The sequence below is a fragment of the Larus michahellis genome, chromosome 1 (genome assembly GCF_964199755.1).
Source record: "Larus michahellis chromosome 1, bLarMic1.1, whole genome shotgun sequence".
Classification (NCBI taxonomy): domain Eukaryota; kingdom Metazoa; phylum Chordata; class Aves; order Charadriiformes; family Laridae; genus Larus; species Larus michahellis.
The window spans coordinates 45,494,618-45,512,906 of NC_133896.1; the positions used below are offsets into that span (position 1 = coordinate 45,494,618).

At 36.4% G+C, this 18,289-nt stretch overlaps 1 protein-coding gene across 3 annotated transcripts in view; it reads left to right on the plus strand.

Annotated features, from left to right (window-relative positions):
* Positions 1–15,070, plus strand: part of TMTC2 (transmembrane O-mannosyltransferase targeting cadherins 2) — a 256,731-nt gene extending 241,661 nt beyond the window's left edge. For all 3 annotated transcript variants that reach the window (XM_074574401.1, XM_074574410.1, XM_074574420.1), the window contains one exon: positions 12,493–15,070. In XM_074574401.1, the coding sequence (XP_074430502.1) occupies positions 12,493–12,672 (180 nt within the window). In that variant the 3' untranslated portion in view covers positions 12,673–15,070. The remainder of the gene's footprint in view (positions 1–12,492) is intronic.
* Positions 15,071–18,289: the final 3,219 nt, after the last annotated feature.

Sequence of the window (18,289 nt, forward strand, 5' to 3'; positions counted from 1 at the left end):
CTGATTTCTCCAAGTGAAATTATGCAAGCAGCTATGAACTCTTCTTAACGTAAAGTTTTTCAAACAGTAAGCTGCATACTGAGAAACACTCTGCAAAGTAAGCCAGAAACTTGTTGTCATGGTAATTTGGAGTGCTTTTCATTTCATTTTTAGCTATGAAAATGTTTACAATTTTCCCATAAATATTAATCCTTCTACACTCTAATTTTTAGCATAATGTATTTTCTGAGTCATTCATTTTCGTGAACTGTAAAATGTATAGACATGGTTTCTTTAACAGGGGGAACAAATGTTGGAAATAAGGAACTATATACTAACTCCTCTTTTCTAATTTAATTAACCTTTAGGTCTTCATTAAATCATCAATTACTGTTACCAAGAACTGGTGAAATAGTATTTTTGTGCTTAACATGTAATTTGAGAGAAAGAAACTCGGTGGTAATCCATGTGCTATTCTCTTAGGACATAGGTCATGCAAGGTTTTCAGTATGTCTGGTGACAATCTCTTGTGCTGCTTTGAGCTGCTGGTAAAGTCCTTCACCAAAAAAAAGATACCCCGGAGTATTTTCGTTTATGCACCCATTTTCCATTGTAGGCTCTGTTTTCCACAATATTCAAAATGTTTATGTGACTAGATCTCCAAAAACTAAAAGACCACATTTTCACAAAAATCATGCATGTTTATTATTAGTTCGTTGGTGTTTCCTAAGAAGTTAATCACACAAGGTATAGGTTCTGTTTACAGTTGGACTCGATGATCTTAAAGGTCTTTTCCAACCTAAATGATTCTATGATTCTATGTTTTGTCTACGGACACCTACCTACATACACAACACTGTTTTGCTGATCCATTGCGTGATTGTAAATCTCAATGGATAGGTCATAAATACTCCAAAGAGAAAAAATTCTTATACCAAATAATGCTTGAGCTATTCTATTGGCAAGACCTTGATTGAGAAATTTGGTAGGACTGCACCTTAGTTAACTTGAATGGAAATCTTAGTGTCCTCACATTTATTTGTCTGGGTTTTATATGTATTTTCATTATGAACATCTAAAGCCTTTATCTGGTATATAGATATGTTCAGTCCACCGTCAAAATCATGTGAAGAAAAAAGGACGTGAGGTTAGCTAGGCCTGTCTCTTGGAGTGCAGTTTTGTTTCATCTAGTGTTTTAATGTTTTTCATCCACATCTTAACAGACAGATAACTTTTTTTTTTCCTATGATTACTTTTCAGTGTGAAAATAACTGTGCAACAGTTGTGCTTCTACTGGACTATGATGTTTGTTTATGGAATAATTAAAAAAAATAGTTTTGTGAAGTCACAGGCTAGATCTGTACTACTGATTTAAAGAAAAGAAATCATCATGCTTTGAGATGATGGGAGGCAGCAGTTTGTAAAGATGCAGTCTGTTCGCTGAAATTGTGGAAGTGAAGATGATGTATTGTGGATAGACCTATGCACTTGATTGTGATTCACAGTCTGATAGTAGTATGGCAGGGGGTACTATGCTGCCTGCATCAGTTCCTGGAGAGAGCAAGATTGGCTTTGCCTTGTAAATGTAGCCCTCAGTGTCAATCAAAAATAAAGTGCCATGAAATATAGAACTCACAGCAGTAGATTAGTATTTCAGAAATTAAACCATCTGTTTGAACTCAATTAAAAGAGAATCCAACAAGGTTTTTCCTAATAGAGTATTCTAGTGCCGTTTCTGGAAACAATGCAATGAATTTATTATGCAATTAGAACTGATAAGGAAGTGTTTTTAATGCTCATTAAATAAACACATCAACAGTACATTCTCAGTAGGATGTTTTGCAATAAATAACTTCCTAATTTTCTGTTTCGCAAGATGGTTTTGATGCAACTGGTATTCTCCCCAATGCTCCCATGCCTCCAGGTGTATCTAGGTGATTGGATAGGGGAAAAATGCCCTACAATTTGGTCTGAAATCTGCCTGAGAAGAACTGTGTGTTTGCAGACTGCTAGGAAGGGGATCGTTGGCAGGTGTCTGGCTCTGGCTGAAGTAATTTTCTTGGAAATTGTCTTTAAGTGTAACTTCAGTAACCAGTTTCTATGTATTTCTCGCTGGGAAAGTTACAGTCTAGAGATCAGATGTCTGCTAACGAGAAGATGCAGGACGATGGACAGCCTTTCGTTTCCCCCAAAGAACAGTCCCTTTTTGTTGAGGCATTCTGGACCACTGTACGTTGATCAACTCCACATACTCCATTTACATGATTCTATTTACCACAGTTAGTGTTAACTGGAGGGCAAATATACATTCAAGTGAACCTACCCTTTGGAAACATGTCTTCCATATAATGAACAGCTCTAATACTAAGCTGCGGCAGTTTTGCTAATTCTTTAGGTACTTCAGTAAAGATTGTCTTCCTGTAACAGTAAGTAACTTTAATCTGACATTATGGTTTGTAACAGTGCCAGTTGCCTCAGCATCTGGCTGCCTCAAACTCACTGAAAACAATTATAGCCTGAAAGAAAATAGAAAAGTTTTCCACTATAACAACAACAATAAAAATGAAAATCCACAATAAAACCCTAAATTAAATTCCGTACGAAGGTTTGCTGTATGTCACTTAGATTCCGTAGAGTAAATGATTTATGTATTTATTCTGGAGTTTTATTGTAACTCAGTAATTCTACTTCACGTCTTCACATTCTAACTGCATTTAAATATTCTCAAAATTACCAGGCTTATTTTTTATCATTTTTGAAAAATCATGATCCTTCATTAATTCTGTTTGAAAAATTCTGTACCGGTAGCTGCATCGATGCATTTTGCCAATTAGTTCACAAAGTGGATATTTTACCCATAATAGAGGAAGAAAATGCTTTCTGAACAGAGATTATGGAAATTGCACCGGAGGCAAACCTTTTCCTTCGGGGGCGGGGGTGCGGAAATGAGCTTTAACAAAAAGATGGCTGGTAAGTAGGACCTAATGTTGATTTCTGTAGGACCCTGTGGTGTTCATATAGAATGGGTAGTATGTGTGGTGAAAATATATACTGAGAAGGCAAATTAACCTGAGTCATTGACTGCAGAACTGCATAGCGATCCTAGTGGCCCTGGATTATAGTTTGCTCCAGTCATGGAAGGCTTTTTCTGGGGCAGTTTGGAGCAAGCATCTGGATTCACTGACTAATTTTTGGCACTGAATTTCAGAAGCAGGAATTAAACTTTCCTGGGGCTAGTCCTGCAAATATTAGTTGTCTTCCTGTGCCTTCTGAAATAATTAATTAAACCTTTTTAAAAAGGAAAATGTTATTCACAGCGTTGCTTCATGTGTCCATTTCTTAAAAACATAGTTTGAAGAATACAGAAAGCTTCTGTTCGATAAACAGCTGTTATCAGCATGTGCAGTATCAAGCGCAACCTTTCAGAGTAGGATGTGTAGATATACCACTGAGCATATCTTGCTGTTATCAATATTAATAACTTACAAAGCACTGTAAACGTATGTGTCAGTGATCAGATGTGGTAAATAAGGCTGCCCTAGCAGAAAATAGTTTTATTTTTTTACAAGTCACAACCTTGTAAAAGCCTACTGAGCAATTAGTGCCCAGTGGTCTTACTATTAGCAATCAAAAAACCAAATTTTAGAAACTACAGACTTAAAATCTTTAAGCTACAAGAATCAAAATTGAGCTTCCCCTGGAAGTTAATATTTTTAATATGTACTGTAGATTTAATTGCTAAATACCATCTAGGGAACACCTTCAGGTTACTGGCTGCCAAAAAGCAAAGTATAAATTCTTATGAATTACACAAAGCACTGGAATTCAGAATTTTGCAAAGGACCAATAGTATGTGCCTCTTTTCTCAGCTGCTCTCACAGTCCTGTGGGTAAAACTGAAGTCAAGACAGAATGTGGGCATAACATTTTTGCACTATGCAACAAGCATGGAAGTGATAGGAGCCAGATGAAAAAAGACAAAGGGGAAGAAAAAAAAAAAAGATTTATATGCAAATACTTTAAGGCTTTCCATGCAGAAATTTCAGAAAAGAAAATATTTATGAACAAGATTTTTTTTGAGCATTTTCAGTTGTGTCTACTCTGTAATGAAAATGTAGTTCCTTGAATGATGCATCTCCAGAGTTTTGTTATTTATTTACAAATACATGGAGTTAGTTTTGATTTGTAAAATTGCCTTAGTAATGTTTCCACATGCTGAAGTTGCATTTTTTGACCAATTTGAAAATACCTTCAGACACTATTGATAAACCATGTTGTTAAAGGAAATTGTATCACTTCATGTCATAGACATCAATTTTACTTTCATGCCAATGGAATTACTACCCGTAGAGGAATAATGATTGATTTTGTTGTCTAGGGAAAGTTAGCCGAAAGAAAGCATGTCAACGGAGGGGTGGAATGAAGGCTAAAATTCATCCTAAAACTATCCTACAGTGCCTCATGATCTCCTAGTCTTTTCTTTTTTCCTGTTCCTGTAATGCCCTAATATCACGCTTTTTCTGTGGGCTGTCTTTAATAGTGATAGTGCATGATATAAGCCTTGAACAAATTAGCAAGGTTCTCATTCTTTGTGCTCAGAGCAAGTATGTCAAGTTGCATAATGCTTTAAACAGTGTGCTTGAAAGCTATACCTTACAAATAGTTTTGGAAAACAGACAGCAATATCAATATAAATCTAGGTCTCAAGCATTGAATTCAGCTGACTACACTTGTCAGCCAAAGGTGCAAAGCCTTGGTTGACACTTCACATTCATCTGAACAACTTGAGCCAGAACAGTGGAAATCTTGTGATTTTGAGATTTCCTTAGTTAGACCTTAGCTGACTTTTCAAGACCAGGAACGAAAACTTTTTCCTTCTGAAATTTCAGTAGTTGGCCATTCTACTTAAAAATGGAAGCTCTAATGCACTACTTCATATGCCTGTGGCTGGCATCTTGAAAAACTATACAACCTTCTCTGGGTGCTGACGTATTCAATCAATATCTGGGCAAAACCAGATGGAAGATGCATTCATTCTCAGCAGTCATTTTTATTTTCCAATGGCATTTGATTGAAAAAAATGAACTTCTTTTAATGCTAGTAGTATGTACTGTGAGTATAGTTGAGATCATAACCTCAGATGATCTGTAATTTAGAGTTTTCTGTGAAGATTTGATTGTGTTAATATGGACAGCTATTCTAATCAGCCCTGCACGTGTGCTGCTGGCTGAAGTAGAGTATATTCATTTTTCTTTTAAGGCTTTACATTTCTTTTAAATTAACGGTGGGGTTTATCTTGCTTTAGGCAGTAATACAAAGCCATTTATATTTCTGGTTTCCAAGGTTAAGAAAGAATGTGCATGCAAAAGTAAATTTTCTAACAGATTCAATTGCATTTCAAAATACCCTTTCTCTTAATAGGACAAACTTCTGTTACTGAAAGATTTTGAGTAATTTCTGTTTGTCAGTATGGTAGTACAGATGACATTGCTATTCAGCAAGTTTCTCGCTTGCTGGGAGTACAGACTTCCTAATTAGCATGTAATGTACTAGTGTTAGATAAAGTAAAGAATTTTTAAATGTTTTATACCATAATTGTAGCTATGTATTAAAATTATCAAATTGCAGACATCACAGCACAGCTGGATTTCTATAAACAAAAATTAAGTCATTTGAAGATTTTTTTAATGAAATCCTAAAGTGCTAGCAAAATTGAGTAAGATTATCATGTCCTATACTGATGAAAACATTTGAGCTGGAAACCTAAGAAGCTTAATTAGAAACACTTTCAGGCCTGGAAAATGTTTATTTATTTTTTTAATATAATGATAATATTAAATACTCATAACGTATGTTCCTGTTTAGCTTTTATTATGGTAATACAAGTACGTTATCTAAAAATGTCCATCATGGTTTCTATATAGCCTGAGAGTTATTACTAGGAGGCTTTTTAAGCATAAATCAAAGGAATTGATGCATGACTATTTGGGGGAAAAAATCTAGATACACAGAAATTACAAAAGTAAGTACGTTTCTGTGGGACTTTTTCAACTGTTGTTATGATCTGCAGCGTTTACCGGTTTTAACCAGTTTGTTAATGTGCTGATATATAAAACAGTATACTCTGAATTTATACAAAGGCCAATGGTAGATAGCTTTTCAGCAGCAAGATGTAACATATATCCATATATGCTTATTTGGTTTCGGATAGCTATGTTTTTAAAACTCTGAGCAGTCTCTGAAGATGAAAAAGATGTTGAGGAAAAAAATCTCCACTGGCTGGAGAACATTGATGCTAAAATGTCCCCTATTGATGTGATAATTTGAGAATCAAAGTAGACTGCTTGGTGCTTCCTTCCCATGCCAAGTCTAGAACTCTTCCTTGGCTCACAGCTGTGGGTTTCCTTAATGATGCTGATGTCTAAATCTACAGGCAAACTGCATAATTTCACAGTGTGCTTGTGGATGAAAACTCCCACATCTACCGCCCTTAAAAATAAAAAAATGATAAAACCCCCTTCCTTCACTTTTAATTTTGGGTTTCAAATGTACATATCCTGTAGTTTGCAATTTTAGACAGGATAGTCTCCAGTGTTTGAAAGCACACAAGTTTAGATGCATACAATTTCCGATAAATATTCCCCTTTCACCAGGCAGGTTAAAGTGTCATCTGTTTTGAATGTCCAGGTGAAAATGTCCAAATGTAAAATAAACATTTTTTTTTTTTTTAAAAGTACATGACCTAACATTTATGTAGTATTGTCAGTTCTTAAGGTGACCAGTTATTAATTCGTGCTGTTCTTCTGCCTTATTAATTTATTATATTATCCTAACCTGAGACTTATTACATAAATAGTATTCAACAGAAACAATTTTTTCCTAGCTGTTTATTTTTTTGTGTGTTTTCTTTTTTGATGTCCTTTCTTTTTTCTGAAGGGTGTTCGTCTTCCCTGGAGATTAGTAATTTGTTACTTTGGTGAACAAAGTACGAATAGCTAAAGTTGTTCTCTGTCAGCATTAAGAACGTAGTACTCTTGAAGATGATAACTAAATCCAAGGATCCACTCCTCGTTAGAGCCTGGGCTTGTTGTTAGTTAGATTTATATAACTATGTATGGTAGTCAGTCTTAAGGTAATTAGATTGGGATGCACACTCTCTTTGCAGCAGAAATGCTTAGGTCCATTTCTGACTAATACAACCGTAGAAACTGTGCTCTTTGCAATGTTTATTCAAATTAGTACTTGCAGGGAGAATGTTTTCCTTTCCATTTCCCTTCTTCCTATTTCAGCTGAAAGCTGTTGTCGACACAAGAGCATACTTACAGAAATTGTTCATGAGCAGACTTGCAATTTAAATCATGTACTTAACTTGTTGTAGAGCAAAACTTGCGGAGTATTCTTCCATTTTAAGTTTGGAAAGATGCTGATTTTTTTGTTTTCCAGCAGAACTGAAAGCTTTGCTGTCTGGGCTGATGGCACAGGAAATCCCTCTCAGCTTTGAATTCTATGCTTTTTTATTCTCTCTGATCCATAATATTTTGCCATACATCCTGTCATCTTGTTCTAGAATGCTTTTTACAACAAGTTATCTGTTCCTCTACAATTTACTCTTGTCAGTTTAGCCAGCTTACTGGAGATCAGTGTCTTAGTTGTGATTCACATGCTGTTTGGAACAAAATACCAGATATAGCACACGCAAACTAGAGTTCTTAAGAAGCCTTATAGCATAGAGAACCAGGTAGAAACATGAGTCTCTGGAAGGAATAACTGGTACTTGTCTTATCTGGCAACACTAGGTTGCTCCTATAAAAAGGTCTACTTCCATGTGCTGAATTTGCGGTGTTGTCAATGAATTGCACTGGAGAGTAAGATCCAATCATCAGCAACCATCTCGCTGTGTGTCCCTCCCCTGCCTCTCCTTCTACCTTCTCTGCCCAGCCCATGCTTTAACGTAGTGTGTTTACGTCTTGGGGCAACTCCTAGGTCATGGTTTTACTCCTAAGTTGCAAGGTCTGTCAAAAGCAAGTGCTACTGCTGAAATGATTCTGTTGTCCACAGTTATCTTTAGCAATCAAAAAGGAGCTATTGACATTTTGATTGCTTCAGAAAAGACTATGCTGTGCTACAGCAATAACACCAGTAATGAAAGTTCAAGTGGAAATTCTTGCTATTGCTGTAGGAGGATGAAAAGGCATGATAGCACATTATCCCATGGTCACTGATAAGGTGAAGCAGTCCACCATGTTTTGCTCTCATGCTTAGTGAGCCATTCTACAACAAATACTCTGATGATTCACTACTCAGGCATTGTACCTGCTGTGTATCTTCAGTTATCAAAGAGAAATATCTGAATTCCTCACCCATATTTAACTGGAAGTGCTGGGGTGAAATATTCATATGTGAATGACATTTTGTGTCCTTCTTTAAGTATGGACTTTAGTCAACAGGAACCCTTAAAAGACCAAGTGTCATTAATTGCATTGTTTTAAAACAAAACAGCCTCCATGTTTCTGATGGGTTGGCCATGCTGATTGCAGTATTCATTAAGCAGTCCTGGGTTGTTTTGAAACATCTACAAGATCACACACTGCAGTAATTCATTAAGAGCAAGACGAATATTGGCAACATCTTTTCAGTGACCTTTTAAAATGGCTAAGTGAGAAGTAGCTTGCACTTGTGATTCTATTGGAGTAAAAATTGGCGTGATTTTCCTTATAAGTACCTCAGCAGCAACAAATCGCACTTTCATCTCAGTATCTGCTGCCCTGGCCTCTGTGGTGCTGAGCAGAGAAGGTCATCTGTAAGCAGAGCTTTGGGAGGAAAACAATTTCAGATCTAATTGCTCCTGTTGTTTGTTCGTACTTGCCTGCGATGCGAGAGGTGTTTTTGAGCTAGGTTAAGTGTTTATGTATTTGTTTCTCTCTCCATAACTTCTTAGGCATATATAGGAGTAAACTTGTCTTCTTCTGTTTGGGACTGTTCTTCTGAAATGGCATTTGCTGTATGTGGAGCCAGAGGTGATGAACAAGGAATGAGTTCATCTGCTGTGTCATTAAGATTCATTCTGTTTGTGGGTCCAATACTGTACTTGATTACATTAGTGTAATCCCAAAATACTACTCAGAATTATTTTGAATTATTTGAAAATTCCATAGTTCTCTAACTTTAGAGAGGACTTTAATTTACAGAAAATTTTTGCATGCCCCAAGGCTCTCCTTTTGTTTTGGTATTATAGAGAAAATTTGAAAGAATTATCATCAATGTAAACCAAAAACACCCCAGGCAACTAAATACATGCCTTTTGCTATTTCGTTATTCATTAACTACTCTGTTATTCCTCTTCCCTCCTCCCCAAGAGCACCTCCCTCTCCTCCCCCCAAAAAAACCACTAAGGAAACACACACACCACGATAAAAATGCTAATAAAGGGAATAATTCCCAATAGACCATAAAAGACAGCATTTATAACCCCGATAGAAATGCCAGTCAGCTTTTTTTGATGTAAAGCATCTGTCTCCAAAAGGAAATGAAGGCAGGCCTGTTTCTCCTTTCAAGTCTCTGAAGTAGTAGGTGGTGTCATTTGTTATACAGTGCTACAAGTCCCATGTTATTGCACTGGTAGCTGCCGACTGCCTTTGTTAACGTACTGAAAAGTTTTATCAGCTGTTTTTAATAAAAGACAATATATGTGAAGAAAAACTGTAGCAAATATCTTGCTGTCTTGTTCTCAGACCATCATTTATAGCTGTCAGAGGGTGATGGCACTGACGTATAATCTTACAGTCACCCAAAATTCTTGTGACTGTTACAATAAACCATAGATATTGGGGTGGCTGATACCCTGGAAGGCTGGGGAACATTCTTTCCGAAATCCTGTGCGCTTCCTCATTTGAAACATGGAGGAGCTGGAATGAACTTTCAGCACTACCTGAAATGAATTATCAGTTCACACGTTACAGGAGTACATTTGTTGAGAGCATTAATGGCCTAAAATTTGTTGGGTCTCCAGGAAATCAGGAACGATGAGTAAAGGTTGGAAAATTTCAAGTTCAGTTAAAAGGCATGCAGTTTGTTCTTTTTCTAGATGATTTCGTTGCTTCCTGTAGTGAAATGGTATATCAAATTAAAGACATGATGGCAGAAGAGTTTTCTTAGCTAGGCGTAGAGTCTTAACGTTCTTTAGAGTACTTGATTAGTACCATACACATACCATATTTTCAGGGGTGTGTGAAGGAACTGGAGAGGAATTCTGGAAGCGGTATGAGACAAGTGTGTTACTTCCCACACAATAAGTTTGGGGATGCTGTAGATTTAGCCCTGAGCACATTTCAATGTGTGTCTTATTTAATACAAGTTTTTCTAGGTCTAAGGCTTTTTAATCCTTATCCATTGTAAGCTTTGTCTAGATGCAAACTTATGCACATAGTTGTATTTCAAGCGAGAAAACAGTTCTGTGCCAATAACTATGCTTTTGAAAAAAACTGTTTGATTCATAAACTAATTAGACAAATAAGGAGCACAATTAGTGGGAATGGGCCATCCTAATCATTATTTGAGAAAAATTCTCTCAAACAATCTTAAGTCTAAAAATAAATGAATAAATAAAATATGTGGATATTTAGACAGCAATCCATATGCAGTGGAACTGCTTTCCAATTATTTTTCACTTGCATCACTTCAATTAGCACCCAGAACATCTGTAATTAGGGAGTGTGTTATTCCATTATAAAATAGTATGCAAGACTGGCACTGCAAAGGTGTTGTCCATAGCAAAGATTACACTTCATGAGCTTAGTTTTCTTTCTCTGTACAGAATATGACTGAAGAGGAAATTTTGAAAAGTATTTAACTGTGAAAAGTTTATAAAATCCATCTAGGTTTTTTTTGTTGTTGTTTTGATTTTTAGTAGAACAAAGTAACTGACTTAGGGGGTGGTGGAAATAATCTGTCAGGGTAAAGCAAGAAAAATCTAAAAATAACACCTTCAGATTCCACTGCTTTAGCATTATGATGTTTACAATAACGAGGGATGAACTAATTTTGTTTTGCTTAATTTCAAAACTCTGGAAGCCGGTTGTTCTGAAAATTTTGTGTCACAGTTCTTTGTAAGTTTTTGTGATGCATGTGTTAACAGGTGAAAAGAAGCAGGAAATTTAGGTTTTGGACACAAGAATTATGGTGGGTTTTTTTGAAGTTTGATTCAGACGAATAAGAGTTTAAGAGTTTAACTTGCTAGTGGAGAGGTTTCGAACATAGCTGAGTCTTCCTCATCCTAATGACTTCCTATTGCCTCATCAGTCTGGGAGACCAACTCTAGTGCATATTTTATTGGCCTTCTACCTACCATATTTTCCTGAAGTTACTGTCACTTCTAAAGCTTACCAGCACCCCCACCCAGTAGACTGAAGCTGAGTTTCCATGTGGCTTCACATTTTGAGTATTGTGTTTTAATCAGAACACTGGTGAGCGGTGTCTTGAAACACTTATCCTCTGAGGCAAAACTATGTGACTTCAAAAGCAAGCGTTCGTGAAGCTCATTGGAAATCATAGTGACCTGAGGGGGAGAACAGAACCATAGTGAACTTTGTCTACTACTTTTTTCTCTTTTTCTGTGAAATGCAAGGTACTGGTTTGGCAAATGCCTTTACTGTGCTCTCATTAACATGTGACTACCTTAGGTACTGCAGAAAGGTAGGTCAGACTGTTCTCTTCAGCTTCATCAATCTGCTTCTCTGCCCTTGTAATATGTGTTAACTCCAGTAACCAGGCATGTTTAATTATCATGAACCTATTATTTCATAGTGGAATAATCTAAAGATGAAAAAAATAAAAACAAAAGACACTTTGTCTTAGCTAAAGATGGAGAAATTGCTAGTAACATAAGAAGATTTTTAATGGATTTGTTTTGAAATTTTCACATCTTTGTTATTAAAATAGCATGTGTTTCCACCATTGTTAATTTTATTCAGCCATTCATTAAGAAATAATTGCCACAGCCTGAATCTAAATGGATATCCTAGGACCCTAAAAACATCCTTAGAATCTGCGAACAGATTGTATTTTCTACTGGTTATAATTAAGACAAAGAGAAAAAAGGGGATGAGTTCCAATGTGTTAACTATTCCCAATGATTATAAATTCTTTATTGGCAATGGGCTGAATTAAAATTAAATTCCTGTCTTTAATCCACTCTTGGATTACTTTAATTTTCTCTTGGAAACTGTGCTATGCCGACATTACCACATGTAAAGCTTTATGAGCTCTGTGTTTTCTCATTAAAGAGAGAAGTCTATGTCTGTAGACACCAGAGCTTGCCCTGTTTAAAGCACAAAGTATACAGCAGCTGTTCAGAAACTTTTTCTTGTTATCTCTGTTTGCTTTAATTACTAAATTGCTTCCATGAAAAGTCTGCAAACATAAGGGAATAATTTGTTTAAGTGGAAGAAGATTGTCTGAAAAGAAAACCTGAAAATATTCCTAATATTTCTCCTTCACTTTTTTTTTTTGGTACCAGTATCCAGCTGCCCTAATGAATCTTGGAGCCATTCTCCATCTGAATGGTAAACTGAAAGAGGCTGAAGAAAACTACCTCCTTGCTCTTCAACTTAAACCTGATGATGTCATCACTCAGTCCAATCTTCGCAAATTATGGAATATCATGGAGAAGCAAGGTTTGAAGACATCCAAAACATGATGGTGAACACTCTGAACTTTTTTTTTCTTAAATTGATTAAAACCATGAACTAGAACTTCCACACAGTTGTCCGATCAGAGAACTCATTGGACTCGACTCCAAGGATCAGAGGTCTTAATTGCTGCTAGGAGAAGCTGTTCTGCTTTTTTGGCGTAAGTTTTTTTGCTAGATAAATAGAAAAAAGGAGACACTGAGATATTCATGAAGGACTTGTTACCCCACAGAAATATTTAGAACCGTAGCACTTGAGAGAAGGTGTTTTGGCATATTTGATAAATCATTGCAAATCCCATATTGCTTGCTTTTGGGTGGGTACTTGAAATGTATACTGTCATAGAAATACTAAGGGAAAATTGTACGGTATGCACCAAGCCATATGGGAGTAAAAGTGGTAATAGTAGGTTAAAGTATTTAGTTGATACCGTAACTCATTAAAATGTATACTAAATTCAGTGTGTTTGCAGTTTGTCTTAATGCTGCTGTATCTCACTTTAGGGCCACTTGCTTACCAATTTCACAGCTTATATGAAAAAGTTCTTTTTTTTCCAAACCTGTCACTCGTGATTAGATGACAGCATTCATAATTGTTTACTGAGGATATGCATATTATTTCAGCTTGTTAAATTTTAATGCAGTTTTCTTGAGATACGCAGTCAAATGTCGTTGGGCTAGACAGAATGAGCAAGGAACTGCCCATATTCTACATCAGATGTGTATGTAGAGTGGTAAAAAAAAATATAATAAAAAAAGAAAGTCCAGAGGTATGATTTAGCAGTACAAGCAAGACTGATGTTTGCCCTGATATCAAACGGGTGTGGTCAGACTGTCATCTTAAGAAAAAAAAAAAAATTGGTATTATAGAACAGTGTGTTGGACTCTCTTTACATCGCTGTCAGATAAGACCAACTTTAAACTGGACTCTGTATACAATATTTTTGGAATAACTAAGATAAGCGAGATTTGAAAATATTAGTGCTTTGATACGCTACAAATGAGACTTCATGAGCAACTCGGAGGAAAGGGATTGTTGTACGTTGGTGAGGCTAGCAAATAGCCGAAGGGAGTGGGTTAGATCATGCTTTAAAAAGTGTAGATCAACACAAAATTGTAAAGGTGTTTGCCAATTACTTTTCACAGCGGTGGTGTTTTGAAAAATATTAGCTATTCAGATTCTAACCAAATATTAGCATTCTGTTTGTATTCTGACGTGTGCTAGTGGCAGAGCTGTCAAATATCTAAATATGCTTTTGGTGAGGTTCAATTTATTTCTGTTTCAGAATGATCTGGCCTAGTTACTGTTTTAGTCTTCAGTTTTTAAATGTAAAAATAATTTATTTTAAATTGCAGTGTATTGAAGCTTTAGTCATTTTTTTCCAGGCCATTTGTTAACCGCTTTCTTTGTTTGGAAAAAGCGTTATTGCGTGTAAGAAAATTTACTATTTCATTTAATGACCTGTTGGTATCTGCTTCAGTGTTCCTTTCATAACGGTAGATACAATGTTAAAGTGGTAGAGCACCTTGAACTGAAGCTTCTTCAGGATCTTCTGTTAAAAACTCTTTATTACTGAGAAAGTTTGGGGTTGTTTTTTGCTTTTTTAACTGTTGAGCACCATTCCAACAAAACTGTAGAGAAGAATACTTTGCTGTATTTATTTATTTATTACTTGACTGCAGCAACGTTACCTGCCATTAATGCAACAGCCTGTAAGTGTTGCTATTTCCTTTATTTGGTTTTCCTTGCATTTTTTGTGGTTAGTGTATGTACCTAACGGGAAAGGGGACACTTGAGTTCTACTCTACCTTCTTGGTCATTCTCCCCTTACACTTGTACTGAAATAGATGGGGGAGTAGCTGTTTCAAAGTCAGTGTAGTAAAAAATTGTAGTAGTGTCTGTTCCCTTTTCTTTCCTCTTGCTTGCTAAAATACCATAAGTTGCTAAGTTTACAGCTGGCCTACCAGAAGGGCCAGAGGGGCAAGATTGTTTGGTTTTGTGGAGTGTGTCAAGTTTTTCTCAAATAATGTTATGGCTGGAAAAGCAAAATTGAAGGGTCAGAAGTTGAATTTCTACTTTATCATTGAAACCAGAGTTAGAATACAGTCATAGCTTGAACTTATTCTCCTGCTTTACTGACTTTCTGAGAAAAGTATAGAAATAAATTAGATAGTAACTATAACTGAACTCAGTATAAAACTGTGGTATCCTGCAGCTTTATTTGCTCAACAGCCATCAAACTTCGATGGCTTCTTGGTCTTAACCATTCACTATGTTATTTGTCTCCTTCAACTTGTACTCATTCTTGTTTAGTAGTTTTTATTCATTGCACAAAAGGGGGAAAGGGGGAGCACTCCTGTGATGCGGTGTCATGCTTGCATTGATAACTGGTTTTGTTCGTTTCTTAAAAAAAAAGAAAAGAAAAAAGAAAAAAGGAGTAAATTTAACAAGAATGTCCCTGAATACATTTTTTTAATATAGGTCTGGGCTTGATAACTTTCTTCTTTTGGGATAAATTTAAAACATGTTTAAAATATGTCTCTCTGCTCAGGGATTTATGGTGGATTATTGCAGACAGTGCTAAAAAAAAATAAAAGAGCACAAGACAAGTTTACTAAATTAAAATTTTATTTTTTGAAAAACTGTTATTTGTATAAATTATCAGATTTGTAGGCTTTCCTTTTTGTAGAAATAATTGTTTATGTGCCAGATAAGAGAATTTCAATTTTGTTTTCAATAATAAAGCATTGATAACTAATACACTGTGCATTCCTTTATCTGTTACTGTCATAACATTTTTTAAAAAGTTATTCTGACTTAATGAGCTATACTGACTGTTTCATGTATGGGAGAACTATATAGCGTAAGAAGAGTACAACCTGTCACAGTTGGCTTTCTTTTATACTCTATTGCAATTATGCTTCAGCTGATATTTTCAAAAGGGTTCTCTGGAAGCATTTTTTAATATTTCTACTCACTATATGTAGCCAAAGGGGTATGGTAACTATCATATTTGATTGTTGTTTCTAAACACTATGGGAATAAAAGCTGATGAATAAGATATATTTATAAATTCTTTTTATATTGACATACAAGCATGATGTCAGTAAAAATGCTTCTAAACTGTATCATTGGCTACTAAAGCTGGAAAGATGACTTCACTCACATACATGGTCTTTTTAGTGTCTGGGATCGCCTTTCTCTCACGCTACAATGTCAGACAATCAGTTTCAAATCTGCTGCTTCTCTGCGCAGAGATGTTATGAAGTGACATGGTTCTTTGACTTTTTGGTTTTCTCCTAATTTCCTATGGACAGAGCCTTCTTAGCTCAGTGGACCTAACGCTAATATTCTCATGCCCTCCCAGTTCTGTTGCATTCAGATGCTACGCATTGACAGATTTGCTCTACAGTTGGAAAACCTTGACGGGCATGAGCAGAGCACTAGTGAGGCTTTGGGTCAACGGCTTCCAAATTCAACTGTCAAGCCTTATTTTTATCAAAGGTCACACCCTGCCTTCAGACATGGTCATGCCTTGCCTAAGTAGGTTTTGATGAAATGGCAGATGATGAATATGGAGTATGCAAAGAATAATCTGACCTGTGTCACTCCTTTCTCATGGAAACAGAGTCTAAGCATGTGCTTGAACTGCTCTAGCATCTTATCCCAAAACCCTGCTCTGTGAGATCCTGTTCTGCCTGCCTTCTGTTGTGCTTCTGATGTTTCTGTTCTTCCAAGCATCACACTTTCTGGGCAGCAGATACCTGGTACATCTCCATTGCTGATGGAGGCACACGGCAGCTCTGCGGTGGCATTTTAGTCCTGCCGTCTTCTACAAGCCCATCTGAACTCGCTCTCTGTAGCTGGCACAGATGGCTGTATTACTTTTGGGATTTGAACTGCTGTAAAGGTAAGGCACTAAATTATTCTGTGTAAATACCCCAGCGCTGTGTAGGCATTCCCATAGCAGCGTTGCCCAACAGGGGTGAATGCAGGTAGCATGAGAGAGACTTTGCCTCCACTTCAGGTGTGAGAATAGTCCCTGACGGCTGAATGACTACGTTTATTTTGCTGCATCCCTAAGGGTTGCAAAGGAGAGATTTTAGTGAGAGAATCTGGAGATGTAGAAATCAACTGTGTGAAATCTAAGAGTCCCGTATAACCACTTACCTTTTTGGAACTTCTATTTCTGGTCCTTTGACATAAAAGAGAGACCCCACTCAGATGTTATATAGGCTTCCTCCATTGGTCTGACCCTGCAATTTGAAAAGTCCCTGCCTTGTTTCACACAGATACTGAACGTTTAATCTCTCTTGAGATTCAGTAGAATGACATTGCAAGAATGTGTTTGAAGGAAGAGAATACATCCGGTGTTTTGCAGGGCTGGGGAGGGAGCTATCACGGAGGAGGTGCAGATATTTTTGTGGAAACAAGTAAGACTTTTAGAGGGACAGACTTTATTCCAACAACAAAGAAGGAACCCTAAGACCAAGTTATGCTAGGGTAAATTATGGGAAAGGCTATGTATCACTAAATTTAAAAACAAACAAACAAACAAAAACCAAACAAAACCCCCCAGAAGCAATACAGACTTCAAAAAAGTTTGAAGTTCTTTTGGTATAATAATAAATCAAAACCAAACATTAACCGCCAGAAGTGCTGCCCTCAAAAGACGGTATAATGGAGTTCAGGGCATAATAATATATTCCCCATGAAAGACTGAGTGCCTTCCTCAAGTTACGCCACTTGATTAGAAAACCTTTGCAGTTGCATTTGTGTTCCAATTCCAAATTGATATTTCTCCCTTCCCGTATATATTTTGTATTTTATCATATTTACTTTGTCGTTGTGCACTGGCTCTTTGGTAGTGCCACAGTTCTAGAGTTGGACAGCTTTGAAGGTCACATATGAGGAATCATTTCAAAAGGGCAAAAACATCAGAATGGACCTTCTAGAAAGGTGCAAGATAAAATAGTTTAAATCATGCATGCTTGCTGTATGCTTATTTATTTTGAATATATTTTCAGTGACCAAGGGTAATTACATTTACTTGCTGAAATTCTTGAGCTTACAGATCTCTCTGTGCAAGGTTTGAAGATTAAATCATTGTTTATATTCATAAATTTGTGTCAGTTCATGTGCATTTGAGCACAAATTTGTGTTTTAAAAAACTTAAGATTTCCTTTTGAAGAAACAGGTGTTGAAGCCGTGCGCAGTGAGAAGAGTTGTGGTTTGGATTTTTTTATTTATTTGATAGAATTTGTGCATAAGCCTATCTTTCCTGGCATCACCAGTCCCTTAGCTGCTGACGTGCTATTTTTACATGGATATTTTTGTTTTTCTGAAACTCTAAACCTGATTACATGATGCAGTCTTCCTGCAGAGTTTGAGTACTGTAAGCCACAGGTTCTGTTTTGAGCTAAGTAGAAATGGAGCTTGGCTTTAATGGCTAAACTTGAGTTCAGTTTTGATTTCAGGAATGATTTAACCCAGGTGAACAGGTTTTTCAACCCAATAATAACCGTGGTTTGCTGTACCAAGTATTCCCAGAAAGCACGTTATTTAAGAGGCTTTGTTTGTTTCTCCTCTAGATTTTATTTTTCCTGTTAGCAAAGCATTTTTTGT